Consider the following 20,600-nt stretch of genomic DNA (forward strand, 5'->3'; position numbering starts at 1 on the left):
GCGCGTCTCCCGTGTGGTTCTTTGTGGGCACCGGCGGGTATGGGCCGGGCACTGCCCCGGGCTGGGGGGGGGCATTGATTTGCCCCTGGGGGGGAGGAGTCATTGATTTGCCCCTGGGAGGGGTGGGCACTGCCCTGGGCTGGGGGGGGAGTCATTGATTTGCCCCTGGGAGGGGTGGGCACTGCCCTGGGCTGGGGGGAGGAGTCATTGATTTGCCCCTGGGAGGGGTGGGCACTGCCCTGGGCTGGGGGGGGAGTCATTGATTTGCCCCTGGGGGGAGTCATTGATTTGCCCCTGGGAGGGGTCATTGATTTGGGGGGTGGGGGAAGTCATTGATTTGCCCCTGGGAGGGGCAGGCACAGCCTTAGTACTGGCTAATCAGGGTGCTGGCAGGGCAAGGGGGACCCGAGTAGTGGGAAGGTGCCCCCCCCCCCCCCCCCGGGTGTATTGGTCCATTGAGGGGCAGGAAGGTGGGTTTGGGGGTGGGTACTTACCTGCTGTGAGGAAAACGCTGCATTGTGGGTAAAATGGGGGGGGGGGGGGTTCTGGGCTTCTCATTACAGAAGCATGTGACATCATTGCCCCCCAGCAATGGGGGGGGCTGGTACTGGGCAAGAAGCTGGGAGTCAATTAGAGGAATGTGGGCCATTGGTTCTGCTCATCTCTAACCCGTTTCTTTAGTGCCGGCAGCACCAAGTACCCCCAGAGGGAAGTTACCCCTGGCACATGGGGGGGGGGGGGGTATTAGCCCTTTAGTGCCGGCAGCACCAAGTACCCCCAGAGGGAAGTTACCCCTGGCACATGGGGGGGGGGGGGTATTAGCCCTTTAGTGCCGGCAGCACCAAGTACCCCCAGAGGGAAGTTACCCCTGGCACATGGGGGGGGGGGGGTATTAGCCCTTTAGTGCCGGCAGCACCAAGTACCCCCAGAGGGAAGTTACCCCTGGCACATGGGGGGGGGGGTATTAGCCCTTTAGTGCCGGCAGCACCAAGTACCCCCAGAGGGAAGTTACCCCTGGCACATGGGGGGGGGGTATTAGCCCTTTAGTGCCGGCAGCACCAAGTACCCCCAGAGGGAAGCGAGTCAGAATTTGATGGAATTGGGATCTGCCCCCCCATCTGTAGGAACTGGACCAGACCAATGACGTGCCAGGGTTCTGTGCGTCAGTGGCCGCCCTGCCCCCCCACTTGCACCAACCCCGATCCCATGGAGATGATTGGGTGACTCGCTGGGCACAAGCTCCTCCCATAGGAAGGTGTGGCCATGACATAGGCAGGTATTTGTGGGAGGGGCAGTGTAATTAGAGAGGGTAAATACTGGCCAATGTGTATTGGGCCCCTGTATCATTCAGGGACCGGTCCAATTGCCGTCAGGAAGGAATTTTTTCCCCTCTGGGGCAAATTAGAGGCTTCAGATGGGGCATTTACTCAGCTGGCAGTTAGGCAGGGTATATATGGGCATTATGGTTGGACGTGTGTCTTTTTTCAACCCAACTTACTGTGTTATGGGGGCCGGTAGCACCGGGGGGGAATGGTACCAGCAGGGCGACCAATCAGCTGCTCCCACCTGGGATGCCACCAAGTCTCTATGGCACTGCCCGGTACCGACCCATTCACATTGTGTATCCGCCCCTGGGATTTGTGCCCGCAGTACCAATACCCCGCCCGTGTAATACCCCGTGCCCTCGGTACCAATACCCCGCCCGTGTAATACCCCGTGCCCGCGGTACCAATACCCCGCCCGTGTAATACCCCGTTCCCGCGGTACCAATACCCCGCCCGTGTAATACCCCGTGCCCGCGGTACCAATACCCCGCCCGTGTAATACCCCGTGCCCGCGGTACCAATACCCCGCCCGTGTAATACCCCGTTCCCGCGGTACCAATACCCCGCCCGTGTAATACCCCGTTCCCGCGGTACCAATACCCCGCCCGTGTAATACCCCGTTCCCGCGGTACCAATACCCCGCCCGTGTAATACCCCGTTCCCGCGATACCAATACCCCGCCCGTGTAATACCCCGTTCCCGCGGTACCAATACCCCACCTGTGTAATACCCCGTGCCTGCGGTACCAATACCCCGCCCATGTAATACCCTGTGCCCGCGGTACCAATACCCCGCCCATGTTATACCCCGTTCCCGCGGTACCAATACCCCGCCCGTGTAAAAATCCAAAAAGTAGGAAAAAAGCTTCAGATTTACTGCAAACCATTTATTGGGGGGGGGGGTGGTAATGTTTACAGGTCTGGGTACCGCCCCTTGCAGGTCTGGGTACCGCCCCTTGCAGGTCTGGGTTCCGCCTCTAGCACTTTCCATTTAAAGTGACAGGCCCGGGGCTTATTAGGAATAAAGTTCCGGGACTCACTGTATCCGTGTAGGAATCCCTCACATTCCCAATATAGTTGTTATGTTCCTTTATACGAGTACTAACCGGCCGACTAACCGGCCGACTAACCGGCCGGAGGGTCCCCGCATACAGCATTCCCTCAGGCACTTTACTACTTATATCACTAACTTGCCCTTACAAGGGGCACATACAGTTATAGGGATTCCCGCCCCTTAGTGGGAGGGGCATGTTGGTGCCTATATAGTGGAACTGTAACAATTTCCCTACATGGGAATCTTAGCTTTGCCTTTAAACACTGACTCTGTACCAAGTGATTGTGTTGGATATAAATGCCCTTAAGGGAAGAAGCTTTTATACACAAAGCCGGGTTTGGATCTGGTTGCCATTCGGGCCGGTACTGTCACAGCACATTTTCTATTTTCCGGCTTTTCTTTCCCCACAAAAGTCGTTCTGTTGTCATTATAAATATGGGATTTGGGCTTAATAACTGCCCCCGGGGCAACTTACCAACCCCATTGGGGACCCGTTGTAATGTTTGGGGGACCCCTCCCCATAAAGCGCTTTGTTAGCGGCTTCTCTATACAGGGAGTCATTGGCAGCCATTTCCTTGCCCGGATCTACTGGCCCTGGGGCATTGGCTTCAGCTCCTCATATACAGAAGGTCCCACCCATTTCATTCCGATACAGCCCCGGAGTTTATTACCAACCAATTTAATGTTTAATCAAGAAAATTAATCTCGTTAGTAGAAGTCTCAAAAGTGAATTTAACCGTCGGGTGATTTATTTGCCCCAGATACCATTTGCTCAAATGCACCAATCGGGCCATAAGATGAAGGTATCGCCCACTTACCTAAATACTGTTTAGTATATGGTTGAAAGGTTTTATTAGGGAACAATTGTTTCTCCAACTGACAGAAAGGCTGGCGAGGGACGAGCGCTTTCTACACAAAACATTCTATCCAATTGTGTATTTTCCACCCAACTCAGAGCCTCCGCCTGTGGGATTGGTGTAGAGATACTACCCCCTCCCATGGGCTCTCAGCGTCAGTACTACAGAGATACTACCCCCTCCCATGGGCTCTCAGCGTCAGTACTACAGAGATACTACCCCCTCCCATGGGCTCTCAGCGTCAGTACTACAGAGATACTACCCCCTCCCATGGGCTCTCAGCGTCAGTACTACAGAGATACTACCCCCTCCCATGGGCTCTCAGCGTCAGTACTACAGAGATACTACCCGCCTCCCATGGGCTCTCAGCGTCAGTACTACAGAGATACTACCCCCTCCCATGGGCTCTCAGCGTCAGTACTACAGAGATACTACCCCCTCCCATGGGCTCTCAGCGTCAGTACCACAGAGATACTACCCCTCCCATGGGCTCTCAGCGTCAGTACTAACAGAAATACTACCCCTCCCATGGGCTCTCAGCGTCAGTACTACAGAGATACTACCCCCCTCCCATGGGCTCTCAGCGTCAGTACTACAGAGATACTACCCCCTCCCAATGGGCTCTCAGCGTCAGTACTACAGAGATACTACCCCCTCCCATGGGCTCTCAGCGTCAGTACTACAGAGATACTACCCCCTCCCATGGGCTCTCAGCGTCAGTACTACAGAGATACTACCCCCTCCCATGGGCTCTCAGCGTCAGTACTACAGAGATACTACCCCCTCCCATGGGCTCTCAGCGTCAGTACTACAGAGATACTACCCCCTCCCATGGGCTCTCAGCGTCAGTACTACAGAAATACTAACCCCCTCCCAATGGGCTCTCAGCGTCAGTACTACAGAGATACTATCCCTCCCATGGGCTCTCAGCGTCAGTACTACAGAGGATACTACCCCCTCCCATGGGCTCTCAGCGTCAGTACTACAGAGATACTACCCCTCCCATGGGCTCTCAGCGTCAGTACTACAGAGATACTACCCCCTCCCATGGGCTCTCAGCGTCAGTACTACAGAGATACTACCCCCCTCCCATGGCTCTCAGCGTCAGTACTACAGAGATACTACCTCCTCCCATGGGCTCTCAGCGTCAGTACTACAGAGATACTACCCCTCCCATGGGCTCTCAGCGTCAGTACTACAGAGATACTACCCCTCCATGGGCTCTCAGCGTCAGTAACTACAGAGATACTACCCCCTCCCATGGGCTCTCAGCGTCAGTACTACAGAGATACTACCCCCTCCCATGGGCTCTCAGCGTCAGTACTACAGAGATACTACCCCCTCCCATGGGCTCTCAGCGTCAGTACTACAGAGATACTACCCCCTCCCATGGGCTCTCAGCGTCAGTACTACAGAGATACTACCCCCCATGGGCTCTCAGCGTCAGTACTACAGAGATACTACCCCCTCCCATGGGCTCTCAGCGTCAGTACTACAGAGATACTACCCCCTCCCATGGGCCTCTCAGCGTCAGTACTACAGAGATACTACCCCTCCCATGGGCTCTCAGCGTCAGTACTACAGAGATACTACCCCCCCGGTCCCCTCCCATGGGCTCTCAGCGTCAGTACTACAGAGATACTACCCCCTCCCATGGCTCTCAGCGTCAGTACTACAGAGATACTACCCCTCCCATGGGCTCTCAGCGTCAGTACTACAGAGATACTACCCCCTCCCATGGGCTCTCAGCGTCAGAACTACAGAGATACTACCCCCTCCCATGGGCTTCTCAGCGTCAGTACTACAGAGATACTACCCCCTCCCATGGGCTTCTCAGCGTCAGAACTACAGAGATACTACCCCTCCCATGGGCTCTCAGCGTCAGTACTACAGAAATACTACCCCCTCCCATGGGCTCTCAGCGTCAGTACTACAGAGATACTACCCCCTCCCATGGGCTCTCAGCGTCAGTACTACAGAGATACTACCCCCTCCCATGGGCTCTCAGCGTCAGAACTACAGAGATACTACCCCCTCCCATGGGCTCTCAGTACAAATACCCCACCCGTGTAATACCCTGTGCCCGGGGTGCCCCAATACACACAGTACAGCAGGGAGTTCCATAAACAGCTTTATTCTCTCACTGGCACTGCCCGGCCCAGAACTGCCAACTGCTCCTCAAACCGGATCCAAACCTGCAGGGAAACAAACCTGTCACTCACACAGCGATCGACTCCCCGCGCCCCCCGCCCGACTCCCGGCGCCCCCCCCCCCGTGTCACCCCGGCGCCCCCGCCCGACTCCCGGCGCCCCCCGCCCGACTCCCGGCGCCCCCCGCCCGTGTCACCCCGGCGCCCCCCTGCCCGACTCCCGGCGCCCCCCGCCCGTGTCACCCGGCGCCCCCCGCCCGTGTCACCCGGCGCCCCCCGCCCGACTCCCGGCACCCCCCGCCCGACTCCCGGCGCCCCCCGCCCGTGTCACCCAGCGCCCCCCCGCCCGTGTCACCCAGCGCCCCCGCCCGTGTCACCCAGCGCCCCCCGCCCGACTCCCGGCGCCCCCCACCCGACTCCCGGCGCCCCCTGCCCGTGTCACCCAGCGCCCCCTGCCCGTGTCACCCAGCGCCCCTGCCCGACTCCCCCGCCCGACTCCCGGCGCCCCCCGCCCGTGTCACCCAGCGCCCCCTGCCCACGTCACCCTCCCAGCGCCCCCTGTCCGACTCCTTGCGCCCCCTGCCCGTGTCACCCAGCGCCCCCTGCCCGACTCCCGGCTCTGTCTGTGTCACTGTGTCACCCTGCAGGGGGAGGGGCAGACTCACAGCTCTGTCTGTGTCACTGTGTCACCCTGCAGGGGGCGGGGCAGACTCACAGCTCTGTCTGTGTCACTGTGTCACCCTGCAGGGGGAGGGGCAGACTCACAGCTCTGTCTGTGTCACTGTGTCACCCTGCAGGGGGCGGGGCAGACTCACAGCTCTGTCTGTGTCACTGTGTCACCCTGCAGGGGGAGGGGCAGACTCACAGCTCTGTCTGTGTCACTGTGTCACCCTGCAGGGGGAGGGGCAGACTCACAGCTCTGTCTGTGTCACTGTGTCACCCTGCAGGGGGAGGGGCAGACTCACGGCTCTGTCTGTGTCACTGTGTCACCCTGCAGGGGGAGGGGCAGACTCACAGCTCTGTCTGTGTCACTGTGTCACCCTGCAGGGGGCGGGGCAGACTCACAGCTCTGTCTGTGTCACTGTGTCACCCTGCAGGGGGAGGGGCAGACTCACAGCTCTGTCTGTGTCACTGTGTCACCCTGCAGGGGGCGGGGCAGACTCACAGCTCTGTCTGTGTCACTGTGTCACCCTGCAGGGGGAGGGGCAGACTCACAGCTCTGTCTGTGTCACTGTGTCACCCTGCAGGGGGCGGGGCAGACTCACAGCTCTGTCTGTGTCACTGTGTCACCCTGCAGGGGGAGGGCAGACTCACAGCTCTGTCTGTGTCACTGTGTCACCCTGCAGGGGGAGGGGCAGACTCACAGCTCTGTCTGTGTCACTGTGTCACCCTGCAGGGGGAGGGGCAGACTCACAGCTCTGTCTGTGTCACTGTGTCACCCTGCAGGGGGCGGGGCATAACAGCTCTGTCTGTGTCACTGTGTCACCCTGCAGGGGGAGGGGCAGACTCACAGCTCTGTGTCACTGTGTCACCCTGCAGGGGGAGGGGCAGACTCACGGCTCTGTCTGTGTCACTGTGTCACCCTGCAGGGGGCGGGGCAGACTCACAGCTCTGTCTGTGTCACCCTGCAGGGGGAGGGGCAGACTCACAGCTCTGTCTGTGTCACTGTGTCACCCTGCAGGGGGAGGGGCAGACTCACAGCTCTGTCTGTGTCACTGTGTCACCCTGCAGGGGGAGGGGCAGACTCACAGCTCTGTCTGTGTCACTGTGTCACCCTGCAGGGGGCGGGGCATAACAGCTCTGTCTGTGTCACTGTGTCACCCTGCAGGGGGAGGGGCAGACTCACAGCTCTGTCTGTGTCACTGTGTCACCCTGCAGGGGGAGGGGCAGACTCACAGCTCTGTCTGTGTCACTGTGTCACCCTGCAGGGGAGGGGCAGACTCACAGCTCTGTGTCACTGTGTCACCCTGCAGGGGGAGGGGCAGACTCACAGCTCTGTCTGTGTCACTGTGTCACCCTGCAGGGGGAGGGGCAGACTCACAGCTCTGTGTCACTGTGTCACCCTGCAGGGGGAGGGGCAGACTCACGGCTCTGTCTGTGTCACTGTGTCACCCTGCAGGGGGAGGGGCAGACTCACGGCTCTGTGTCACTGTGTCACTGTGTCACCCTGCAGGGGGAGGGGCAGACTCACAGCTCTGTCTGTGTCACTGTGTCACCCTGCAGGGGGCGGGGCAGACTCACAGCTCTGTGTCACTGTGTCACCCTGCAGGGGGCGGGGCAGACTCACGGCTCTGTCTGTGTCACTGTGTCACCCTGCAGGGGGAGGGGCAGACTCACAGCTCTGTCTGTGTCACTGTGTCACCCTGCAGGGGGAGGGGCAGACTCACAGCTCTGTCTGTGTCACTGTGTCACCCTGCAGGGGGAGGGGCAGACTCACAGCTCTGTCTGTGTCACTGTGTCACCCTGCAGGGGGCGGGGCATAACAGCTCTGTCTGTGTCACTGTGTCACCCTGCAGGGGGAGGGGCAGACTCACAGCTCTGTCTGTGTCACTGTGTCACCCTGCAGGGGGAGGGGCAGACTCACAGCTCTGTCTGTGTCACTGTGTCACCCTGCAGGGGGAGGGGCAGACTCACAGCTCTGTCTGTGTCACTGTGTCACCCTGCAGGGGGAGGGGCAGACTCACAGCTCTGTCTGTGTCACTGTGTCACCCTGCAGGGGGAGGGGCAGACTCACAGCTCTGTGTCACTGTGTCACCCTGCAGGGGGAGGGGCAGACTCACGGCTCTGTCTGTGTCACTGTGTCACCCTGCAGGGGGCGGGGCAGACTCACAGCTCTGTCTGTGTCACCCTGCAGGGGGAGGGGCAGACTCACAGCTCTGTCTGTGTCACTGTGTCACCCTGCAGGGGGAGGGGCAGACTCACAGCTCTGTCTGTGTCACTGTGTCACCCTGCAGGGGGAGGGGCAGACTCACAGCTCTGTGTCACTGTGTCACCCTGCAGGGGGAGGGGCAGACTCACGGCTCTGTGTCACTGTGTCACTGTGTCACCCTGCAGGGGGAGGGGCAGACTCACAGCTCTGTCTGTGTCACTGTGTCACCCTGCAGGGGGCGGGGCAGACTCACAGCTCTGTGTCACTGTGTCACCCTGCAGGGGGCGGGGCAGACTCACAGCTCTGTCTGTGTCACTGTGTCACCCTGCAGGGGGAGGGGCAGACTCACAGCTCTGTGTCACTGTGTCACCCTGCAGGGGGAGGGGCAGACTCACGGCTCTGTCTGTGTCACTGTGTCACCCTGCAGGGGGCGGGGCAGACTCACAGCTCTGTCTGTGTCACTGTGTCACCCTGCAGGGGGAGGGGCAGACTCACAGCTCTGTCTGTGTCACTGTGTCACCCTGCAGGGGGAGGGGCAGACTCACAGCTCTGTCTGTGTCACTGTGTCACCCTGCAGGGGGCGGGGCAGACTCACAGCTCTGTGTCGCTGTGTAACCCTGCAGGGGGAGGGGCAGACTCACGGCTCTGTCTGTGTCACTGTGTCACCCTGCAGGGGGAGGGGCAGACTCACGGCTCTGTCTGTGTCACTGTGTCACCCTGCAGGGGGAGGGGCAGACTCACAGCTCTGTCTGTGTCACTGTGTCACCCTGCAGGGGGAGGGGCAGACTCACAGCTCTGTCTGTGTCACTGTGTCACCCTGCAGGGGGAGGGGCAGACTCACAGCTCTGTCTGTGTCACTGTGTCACCCTGCAGGGGGAGGGGCAGACTCACGGCTCTGTCTGTGTCACTGTGTCACCCTGCAGGGGGAGGGGCAGACTCACAGCTCTGTCTGTGTCACTGTGTCACCCTGCAGGGGGCGGGGCAGACTCACAGCTCTGTGTCACTGTGTCACCCTGCAGGGGGCGGGGCAGACTCACGGCTCTGTCTGTGTCACTGTGTCACCCTGCAGGGGGAGGGGCAGACTCACAGCTCTGTCTGTGTCACTGTGTCACCCTGCAGGGGGAGGGGCAGACTCACAGCTCTGTCTGTGTCACTGTGTCACCCTGCAGGGGGAGGGGCAGACTCACAGCTCTGTCTGTGTCACTGTGTCACCCTGCAGGGGGAGGGGCAGACTCACAGCTCTGTCTGTGTCACTGTGTCACCCTGCAGGGGGAGGGGCAGACTCACGGCTCTGTCTGTGTCACTGTGTCACCCTGCAGGGGGAGGGGCAGACTCACAGCTCTGTCTGTGTCACTGTGTCACCCTGCAGGGGGAGGGGCAGACTCACAGCTCTGTCTGTGTCACCCTGCAGGGGGCGGGGCAGACTCACGGCTCTGTCTGTGTCACTGTGTCACCCTGCAGGGGGAGGGGCATAAGAGCTCTGTCTGTGTCACTGTGTCACCCTGCAGGGGGCGGGGCAGACTCACGGCTCTGTCTGTGTCACTGTGTCACCCTGCAGGGGGAGGGGCATAAGAGCTCTGTCTGTGTCACTGTGTCACCCTGCAGGGGGCGGGGCAGACTCACGGCTCTGTCTGTGTCACTGTGTCACCCTGCAGGGGGAGGGGCAGACTCACAGCTCTGTCTGTGTCACTGTGTCACCCTGCAGGGGGAGGGGCAGACTCACAGCTCTGTCTGTGTCACTGTGTCACCCTGCAGGGGGAGGGGCAGACTCACAGCTCTGTCTGTGTCACTGTGTCACCCTGCAGGGGGAGGGCAGACTCACGGCTCTGTCTGTGTCACTGTGTCACCCTGCAGGGGGAGGGGCAGACTCACAGCTCTGTCTGTGTCACTGTGTCACCCTGCAGGGGGAGGGGCAGACTCACAGCTCTGTCTGTGTCACTGTGTCACCCTGCAGGGGAGGGGCAGACTCACAGCTCTGTCTGTGTCACTGTGTCACCCTGCAGGGGGAGGGGCAGACTCACAGCTCTGTCTGTGTCACTGTGTCACCCTGCAGGGGGAGGGGCAGACTCACAGCTCTGTCTGTGTCACTGTGTCACCCTGCAGGGGGAGGGGCAGACTCACAGCTCTGTCTGTGTCACTGTGTCACCCTGCAGGGGGAGGGGCAGACTCACAGCTCTGTGTCACTGTGTCACCCTGCAGGGGGAGGGGCAGACTCACAGCTCTGTCTGTGTCACTGTGTCACCCTGCAGGGGGAGGGGCAGACTCACAGCTCTGTCTGTGTCACTGTGTCACCCTGCAGGGGGAGGGCCGACTCACAGCTCTGTCTGTGTCACTGTGTCACCCTGCAGGGGGCGGGGCAGACTCACAGCTCTGTCTGTGTCACTGTGTCACCCTGCAGGGGGCGGGGCAGACTCAGAGCTCTGTCTGTGTCACTGTGTCACCCTGCAGGGGGCGGGGCAGACTCACAGCTCTGTCTGTGTCACTGTGTCACCCTGCAGGGGAGGGGCAGAGTCACAGCTCTGTCTGTGTCACTGTGTCACCCTGCAGGGGGAGGGGCAGACTCACAGCTCTGTCTGTGTCACTGTGTCACCCTGCAGGGGGAGGGGCCGACTCACAGCTCTGTCTGTGTCACTGTGTCACCCTGCAGGGGGCGGGGCAGACTCACAGCTCTGTCTGTGTCACTGTGTCACCCTGCAGGGGGCGGGGCAGACTCAGAGCTCTGTCTGTGTCACTGTGTCACCCTGCAGGGGCGGGGCAGACTCACAGCTCTGTCTGTGTCACTGTGTCACCCTGCAGGGGGAGGGGCAGACTCACAGCTCTGTCTGTGTCACTGTGTCACCCTGCAGGGGGAGGGGCAGACTCACAGCTCTGTCTGTGTCACTGTGTCACCCTGCAGGGGGAGGGGCAGACTCACAGCTCTGTCTGTGTCACTGTGTCACCCTGCAGGGGGAGGGGCAGACTCACAGCTCTGTCTGTGTCACTGTGTCACCCTGCAGGGGGAGGGGCAGGCTCACAGCTCTGTCTGTGTCACTGTGTCACCCTGCAGGGGGTGGGGCAGACTCACGGCTCTGTCTGTGTCACTGTGTCACCCTGCAGGGGGAGGGGCAGACTCACAGCTCTGTCTGTGTCACTGTGTCACCCTGCAGGGGGAGGGGCAGACTCACAGCTCTGTCTGTGTCACCCTGCAGGGGGAGGGGCAGACTCACAGCTCTGTCTGTGTCACTGTGTCACCCTGCAGGGGGAGGGGCAGACTCACGGCTCTGTCTGTGTCACTGTGTCACCCTGCAGGGGGAGGGGCAGACTCACAGCTCTGTCTGTGTCACTGTGTCACCCTGCAGGGGGCGGGGCAGACTCACAGCCAGTCCTGTTTCAGTACCTGGGAAAGTGCCTGTGTTTGCCCCGCTCTCTCGCCCCAGGCCGCCAGGTTCTTGTTGAGCTGAGAGAGTAGCGCCGCCGCTTCCTGCAGTCCCTAAAGGCAAAGACACAGGCAGAGAATGATAAGGGGGTATTGGGGGTATTGCTGGGTGATGCCCCCATAACTCCCCCCCCTGTATTTCATGGGGCACCAACCTAATAGTATTTGGGGGGGGGGCACTATGGGGCTCATTTATAAACACTGGGCAGTAACCCATAGCAACTGCAGCTGGTTGAAAAAAAGCCAATCACCGACTGGTTGCTATGGGTTACCGCGCAGGTGCAGACCCGCCATTGGTCATTGCTTCCCGCTTTCTTGTGATTGGCTCCTGGCACTTCCGGGTATTACGGGGCAACTCATAATGCACATGGGCCGTTACACAGCATAAAGGGTTAATCCCCCGCACCTCTCGGATCCTCCCCACGTATCTGTCCCGGTTCCGCTCAAACTCCGCGCTCTCCATCCCTCCTGTCAGCGAACTTCCCGCCATTGGGTCACGTGTGCGCGGCTCCGCCCACCCTGGAACGCACCGACCGACTTCCGCCGGAAGCGAGTTTTGTTAGGGAAATTAGTTGTATTTATGCCACAAATGTTTATTTTTTATGAGAAACCACGCCCCCCCGGTGTATTGGTCCATTGAGGGGCAGGAAGGTGGGTTTGGGGGTGGGTACTTACCTGCTGTGAGGGAAACGCTGCATTGTGGGTAAAATGGGGCAGCGGGGGGGGGGCGGGGCTTCTCATTATAGAAGCATGTGACATCATTGCCCCCCAGCACCAAGTACCCCCAGAGGGAAGTGAGTTGGAATCTGACATTGGGAATTGCCCCCCAAGTTGTTGAACTGTTTTGTTTGTATTGGCAATAGGTGGAGTCTCTTGCTCCGTCTCTTGCTCCGTCTCTTGCTCCTCTCTCTTCCCATTCAGAACTAGGGAATGGCCATGACACAGGGCAGGAGGGCCCCCCGGCAGTTCTCCTGGTATCCCGATGGGCCAGTCCCACACTGGGTACAATAGTGATACAGCGCTGACAGATCAGAATCAATGTACAAACCCTATGGCAGCTCCCGGCTGTGAGTAGCTTAATTCAGACCCGGTGCCGGGGTGTAGGAACAGGCGTCTGCACCCAATGATTATTAGAAAGTATCGCCGACATTGGTCAGTAACGGGGGAATGTGTGAAATTCAGTAGCACCTGCCCCTGTGATACCCCTGTGAGAGGCACTGGGTGCAATATCTGCAGTAGTAACGAGTATGATAGGGTCAGTCGATACTGTCGCTAAAGGAGCCATATAGGATAAACAAACCCCTAACCCTGGGGCAATTATGAATAATACCCGGTGCTGGTTTCCCTTTGGGCTAAACATTAACCCTATCTGTAACAATGGCCCCTTTATTGGAGCTCCCTATAGATCCTCTCAGGTCCCTGTCTGGGTTTCAAATGAGGGGTGGGCGTGTCCTAACGGTCCCTGCCAGAAACACAGTAGGAGGGGGAGAGCCAATCACAGCCCTGCACTCACACAAGCACAGACAGGCTTCAGTTCCCTATCAGGTTAGCCTAGCTGCTGATTGGTTCCTATCCTACAGTGCCGCCGCCCCCCTGCACATCCAGGAAGTGGAACAGATGGGTGGGGCTAGTGGGGGTTTGGGGGAATTTCTCAATAAATCAGTCTGAAATACAACTTTAAGCCCAATCCTTCCATATCTATATAATTAGTATAATTCCCTGGTACATAATGTTTATAGGGTGCGTCTCCTGTAAGTTTGGGGCGCTGAGCGGCTGCTCATTTAGGTGGGGGGGCGGGGGTAAGGGCACATAGTATCTGCACTTTGCCCAATGGTCCCCATACACGTAAAGATCCACTCAATCAGTTTTGCTTTTTGGCCAAGGGCGGGACCCATACTCCCTAGGGCCCCAATGAGACAGTTGGAACATCCCAGGGGCGGGACCAATACTCCCGAGGGCCCAATGAGACAGTTGGAACATCCCAGGGGCGGGACCCATACTCCCGAGGGCCCCAATGAGACAGTTGGAACATCCCAGGGGCGGGACCCATACTCCCTAGGGCCCCAATGAGACAGTTGGAACATCCCAGGGGCGGGACCCATACTCCCTAGGGCCCCAATGAGACAGTTGGAACATCCCAGGGGCGGGACCCATACTCCCTAGGGCCCCAATGAGACAGTTGGAACATCCCAGGGGCGGGACCCATACTCCCTAGGGCCCCAATGAGACAGTTGGAACATCCCAGGGGCGGGACCCATACTCCCTAGGGCCCCAATGAGACAGTTGGAACATCCCAGGGGCGGGACCCATACTCCCTAGGGCCCCAATGAGACAGTTGGAACATCCCAGGGGCGGGACCCATACTCCCTAGGGCCCCAATGAGACAGTTGGAACATCCCAGGGGCGGGACCCATACTCCCGAGGGCCCCAATGAGACAGTTGGAACATCCCAGGGGCGGGACCCATACTCCCGAGGGCCCCAATGAGACAGTTGGAACATCCCAGGGGCGGGACCAATACTCCCGAGGGCCCAATGAGACAGTTGGAACATCCCAGGGGCAGGACCCATACTCCCTAGGGCCCCAATGAGACAGTTGGAACATCCCAGGGGCGGGACCCATACTCCCGAGGGCCCAATGAGAAAACAGAGGAAGTGGATCAGTACCAGCCGTGTATAAATGATGGCAAAGGGCAGTGTGTGGGCAGATCTATAGGAGATTAGCCCATATGGTGCCTAATTTGCCCACTCAGTGCCCCTCGGCCCCATTCTGTAACCATTACATAAACACGACTGTACCTGAAATCCTCACTAATGCCCCGGGGGTATTGCTGGATGAGTGGCACTTGGGCACCCCCATAACCCCCCCTCCTGTATTTCATGTGGCACCAACCTCATGGTATTTGGGGGTGGGGAGTACCGTGGGGCACATTTATAAACACTGGGCAGTAACCCATAGCAACTGCAGCTGGCTGAGAAAATGCAAATGACTGACTGGTTGCTATGGGTTACTGCCCAGGTGCAGATCCGCCTGGTGTTTATAAATGGGCCCTGTCTGTAAGTACGGAGCTCGCCATTGGTCATTGCTCTAGCGCTTCCCGCTTGCTTGTGATTGGCTCCTGGCACTTCCGGGTATTATGGCGCAACCCTGCAATCTCCCCTTCCCACAGGCCCCCCCCTGCCCAAAACTGCCCCCCATAATGCACATGGGCCATTACACAGCATAAAGGATAAATATGAAGGGAAAATATACCCCTTTTTTACATCTGCCCCACCCACAGGATGTGCCCATCTTGTGGCCCCACCCCCACAGTGTGACCCCCAGAGAGCATCTCTCTAAGCAAGCCTGTAGCCCCTCCCCATTCCCACACACATACGGAACCTGCTGCCCGGCCCAATCCCACGATCTGCAGGTCCAGTGGCTGCTAAGGCTTCTGGGAACCATAGGGTTTGGGTAATTAGATGAAATTTAAAGGGCAACTTTCCCCTGAAACCCATCCTGTAGCCAATAAATACATTTCTTTATTAGAAAAATAATACCCAGAATTCTGCAGAGGGTCCAGTCAATGTCCCCCAAAGCCCAGTGACAAGGTCCAACCCAACAGTCTGTGCCCACAGAGCCGGGCGTTCCCACGTCCCATAATGCAACAGTCTGTGCCCACAGAGCCGGGCATTCCCACGTCCCATAATGCAACAGTCTGTGCCCACAGAGCCGGGCGTTCCCACGTCCCATAATGCAACAGTCTGTGCCCACAGAGCCGGGCATTCCCATGTCCCATAATGCAACAGTCTGTGCCCACAGAGCCGGGCGTTCCCACGTCCCATAATGCAACAGTCTGTGCCCACAGAGCCGGGCATTCCCACGTCCCATAATGCAACAGTCTGTGCCCACAGAGCCGGGCGTTCCCACGTCCCATAATGCAACAGTCTGTGCTCACAGAGCCGGGCGTTCCCACGTCCCATAATGCAACAGTCTGTGCTCACAGAGCCGGGCGTTCCCACGTCCCATAATGCAACAGTCTGTGCTCACAGAGCCGGGCATTCCCGTGTCCCATAATGCAACAGTCTGTGCCCACAGAGCCGGCGTTCCCACGTCCCATAATGCAACAGTCTGTGCTCACAGAGCCGGGTATTCCCACGTCCCATAATGCAACAGTCTGTGCTCACAGAGCCGGGCGTTCCCACGTCCCATAATGCAACAGTCTGTGCTCACAGAGCCGGGCGTTCCCACGTCCCATAATGCAACAGTCTGTGCCCACAGAGCCGGGCGTTCCCACGTCCCATAATGCAACAGTCTGTGCCCACAGAGCCGGGCGTTCCCATGTCCCATAATGCAACAGTCTGTGCCCACAGAGCCGGGCATTCCCACGTCCCATAATGCAACAGTCTGTGCTCACAGAGCCGGGCATTCCCATGTCCCATAATGCAACAGTCTGTGCCCACAGAGCCGGGCATTCCCATGTCCCATAATGCAACAGTCTGTGCCCACAGAGCCGGGCGTTCCCACGTCCCATAATGCAACAGTCTGTGCTCACAGAGCCGGGCATTCCCATGTCCCATAATGCAACAGTCTGTGCTCACAGAGCCGGGCATTCCCACGTCCCATAATGCAACAGTCTGTGCTCACAGAGCCGGGTGTTCCCACGTCCCATAATGCAACAGTCTGTGCCCACAGAGCCGGGCGTTCCCGTGTCCCATAATGCAACAGTCTGTGCCCACAGAGCCGGGCGTTCCCACGTCCCATAATGCAACAGTCTGTGCTCACAGAGCCGGGTATTCCCATGTCCCATGATGCAACAGTCTGTGCCCACAGAGCCGGGCGTTCCCACGTCCCATAATGCAACAGTCTGTGCTCACAGAGCCGGGTATTCCCATGTCCCATGATGCAACAGTCTGTGCCCACAGAGCCGGGCGTTCCCACGTCCCATAATGCAACAGTCTGTGCTCACAGAGCCGGGTATTCCCATGTCCCATGATGCAACAGTCTGTGCTCACAGAGCCGGGTATTCCCACGTCCCATGATGCAACAGTCTGTGCCCGGGCTCCATCAGGGGGCCCATTCATTGAGCTTGTGGTACATGTCAAATACCGAGTGGGCTGGCCGTGGGCGGGGGCAGATGACGACAGGGGGCGGTCCTTCCACGGTAAGACATGGCGTCTCGGTGAAGCGCTCACATAGATGGGAGAAGGCGGAAAGATCTGGAGCCTGGAGCTGGGGGGCCTGGAGCTGGGGGGCCTGGAGGGGAAGCAGATTTTATTCACACTCACCCTGATTGGACAACACAGTCAGTTATGCAAAGTAAGGGGCGGGCCCAAAGCCATCATGGCAGCTCCCCACATTGCAGTACAAATTCCTATGGGACACAGGGGGCGGCACCTTTACCTCTTTGGGCTCCGCCCGGCGCGGCCTCTCGCTCAGTCTCTGTACTTGCCCCGCGGGGGGCTCCACGCTCAGCAGCCCCTGATACAGACTGTGAGCCCGGGCCACATTCAGCGCTGTGGGACAGAGGGGGCACAGTCAGATCCCGCCCAGTTAGCCCATCCCCCCCCCCCATTCCCTGACTCCTCACCTCGGGCCGCCTCGCTCTCTATGCTCCGCCTCACTCTGTACGAACGCTCCAGCTCCCTCTGCACCGCCCTGTCAGCATGGAACTCCTGCCCCGCCTCCAGCTCCGCCTGCTCCTTCAGTGCCGCCGTGCTGTGCATTCTGGGACACTGCAGCCCCCCCGCCTCTTGGCTCCTCCCATTGGCCTCTTCACTCACCACAAAACGCACCTGGAACGGGAGGGATAATGGGGCTCATTCAGCATGGGAGGCGCTAGTGGTACTTGTTCACATATATAGAGATCTTAATAAGTGCTGCCACCTACTGTCTGGACCAGTACTACAGTTACTAAGGTTTGCTATATTGTCTGTTTGTGTCTCAATAAAGTTTGTTGTTACAAGCAAGGCCTCAGGGCACACGGTGGCAGAAATGTTAGTGTTTATTAAAGGGGAACTAATCAGATTCTCTAAATAGATAGATATGAAGAAAATAATAATATTGTAAAACGTATTTGTTTAACAAAAATGCTTTATTTTCCCAATGAAATGAATAACATTGCATCCGGTAAGGATCTTGCCTCAGAGAGCCAGGGCCAAGGCGGCCATATTGGGAGAAGATTGGAAACATATCTGCTTGTTTGGCGTGAAATGATTCGCTATATAAATGCTATAAAAGTGCCCTCGCCAGCACTCCCGGGCAGCAGGTAGTGACCACACACCGAGGATAACCTGACCAGCATCAATTTACAGAAGCACAGCACTCAGTGTGTAATTGTTACAGGTATGGGATCTGTTATCTGGAAACCCATTATCCAGAAAGCTCTGAATTACGGGAAGGCCATCTCCCATAGATCCCAGCTAATAATACAAATTTCCTCTTTATTGGAGGCAAAACAATCCTATTGGGTTTATTTAATGTTCAAATTATTTTTAGTAGATTTAAAGGGGAACTATCGCGAAATTAATAATTCCATCAAGTTATTAAAGTTCCTAAATATAATGCATTACACAATGTATACCGTACAGGACCTTACTCTCATTGGTTGTTCTGCTGTCAATCATGATTGTTTTATTGAATGCCCATAACTTTCACATGACATCCCTTTCAAATGAGCGTAGGTAGTGGGGCGGCTGGAAAGGCTTTCCTCTCTAAACACACACATTTCCTGCTATCTTCTTCAACTCCCCCCCCCCCCCAGGTATGTGAAAAAGTAACATTGGTATTGAAGTGGCTGCAAAGATTTCCTTCTCCGTTCGCACATATATCTCCTGATCTCCGGCCCCCATAACTCCCATCTTTCCCCCCCACCAGTCTGTATTAAACACCGCTGCCAGAATTCTCCCCCTCTCACCCAGGAGAGTTCAGGCCCTTCCCCTGCTAAAGGCCTTATCATGGCTTCCTATCAAACAAAGAATATCTTACAAACTCCTTCTCCTAACCTTCCCTCCATTCCTCTGCCCCTCACTACATCTCTTCCCTTGTGTCTCCGTACGTTCCCGGCCGACTCCTCTGCCCCTCACTCCATCCCTTCCCTTGTGTCTCCGTACGTTCCCGGCTGACTCCTCTGCCCCTCACTCCATCCCTTCCCTTGTGTCTCCGTACGTTCCTGGCCGACTCCTCTGCTCCTCACTCCATCCCTTCCCTTGTGTCTCCGTACGTTCCCGTCCGACTCCTCTGCTCCTCACTCCATCCCTTCCCTTGTGGCTCCGTACGTTCCCGGCTGACTCCTCTGCTCCTCACTCCATCCCTTCCCTTGTGTCTCCGTACGTTCCCGGCCGACTCCTCTGCTCCTCACTCCATCCCTTCCCTTGTGGCTCCGTACGTTCCCGGCCGACTCCTCTGCTCCTCACTCCATCCCTTCCCTTGTGTCTCCGTACGTTCCCGGCCAACTCCTCTGCTCCTCACTCCATCCCTTCCCTTGTGTCTCCGTACGTTCCCGGCCGACTCCTCTGCTCCTCACTCCATCCCTTCCCTTGTGTCTCCGTACGTTCCCGGCCGACTCCTCTGCTCCTCACTCCATCCCTTCCCTTGTGTCTCCGTACGTTCCTGGCCGACTCCTCTGCTCCTCACTACATCCCTTCCCTTGTGTCTCCGTACGTTCCCGGCCGACTCCTTCGTTCCTCTGCTCCTCACTCCATCCCCTTCCCTTGTGTCTCCGTACGTTCCCGGCCGACTCCTTCGTTCCTCTGCTCCTCACTCCATCCCCTTCCCTTGTGTCTCCGTACGTTCCCGGCTGACTCCTCTGCTCCTCACTCCATCCCTTCCCTTGTGTCTCCCTACGTTCCTGGCCAACTCCTCTGCTCCTCACTCCATCCCTTCCCTTGTGTCTCCGTACGTTCCTGGCCGCCTCCTCTGCTCCTCACTACATCTCTTCCCTTGTGTCTCCGTACGTTCCTGGCCGACTCCTCTGCCCCTCACTCCATCCCTTCCCTTGTGTCTCCCTACGTTCCTGGCCGACTCCTTTGCTCCTCACTCCATCCCTTCCCTTGTGTCTCCGTACGTTCCTGGCCGACTCCTCTGCTCCTCACTACATCCCTTCCCTTGTGTCTCCGTACGTTCCCGGCCGACTCCTCTGCTCCTCACTCCATCCCTTCCCTTGTGTCTCCGTACGTTCCTGGCCGACTCCTCTGCTCCTCACTACATCTCTTCCCTTGTGTCTCCGTACGTTCCTGGCCGACTCCTCTGCTCCTCACTCCATCCCTTCCCTTGTGTCTCCGTACGTTCCTGGCCGACTCCTCTGCTCCTCACTCCATCCCTTCCCTTGTGTCTCTGTACATTCCTGGCCGACTCCTCTGCCCCTCACTCCATCCCTTCCCTTGTGTCTCCCTACATTCCTGGCCGACTCCTCTGCCCCTCACTCCATCCCTTCCCTTGTGTCTCCGTACGTTCCCGGCCGACTCCTTCGTTCCTCTGCTCCTCACTCCATCCCCTTCCCTTGTGTCTCCGTACGTTCCCGGCCGACTCCTTCGTTCCTCTGCTCCTCACTCCATCCCCTTCCCTTGTGTCTCCGTACGTTCCCGGCTGACTCCTCTGCTCCTCACTCCATCCCTTCCCTTGTGGCTCCGTACGTTCCCGGCCGACTCCTCTGCTCCTCACTCCATCCCTTCCCTTCTGTCTCCGTACGTTCCCGGCCGACTCCTCTGCTCCTCACTCCATCCCTTCCCTTGTGGCTCCGTACGTTCCCGGCCGACTCCTCTGCTCCTCACCCCATCCCTTCCCTTGTGGCTCCGTACGTTCCCGGCCGACTCCTCTGCTCCTCACTCCATCCCTTCCCTTGTGTCTCCGTACGTTCCCGGCCGACTCCTCTGCTCCTCACTCCATCCCTTCCCTTCTGTCTCCGTACGTTCCTGGCCGACTCCTCTGCTCCTCACTCCAACCCTTCCCTTCTG

The 20,600-nt window shown here is 58.3% G+C and overlaps 1 protein-coding gene across 3 annotated transcripts in view; it reads right to left on the reverse strand.

Moving 5' to 3' along the window:
* Positions 1-5,353: 5,353 nt before the first annotated feature.
* Positions 5,354-20,600, reverse strand: part of ppp1r35 (protein phosphatase 1 regulatory subunit 35) — a 23,060-nt gene continuing 7,813 nt past the window's right edge. For 2 of the 3 annotated variants that reach the window (XM_031899633.1, XM_031899635.1), the window contains exons 3-5: positions 17,237-17,441; positions 17,050-17,162; positions 15,166-16,902 (exon numbers count right to left, since the gene is read on the reverse strand). In XM_031899633.1, the coding sequence (XP_031755493.1) occupies positions 16,714-16,902; positions 17,050-17,162; positions 17,237-17,441 (507 nt within the window). In that variant the 3' untranslated portion in view covers positions 15,166-16,713. Of the gene's footprint in view, positions 5,431-11,629; positions 11,723-15,165; positions 16,903-17,049; positions 17,163-17,236; positions 17,442-20,600 lie in introns of those variants that run through there. The other variant, XM_031899634.1, reaches the window with a different exon arrangement.

Source organism: Xenopus tropicalis, chromosome 3 (assembly GCF_000004195.4).
Source record: "Xenopus tropicalis strain Nigerian chromosome 3, UCB_Xtro_10.0, whole genome shotgun sequence".
Classification (NCBI taxonomy): Eukaryota; Metazoa; Chordata; class Amphibia; order Anura; family Pipidae; genus Xenopus; species Xenopus tropicalis.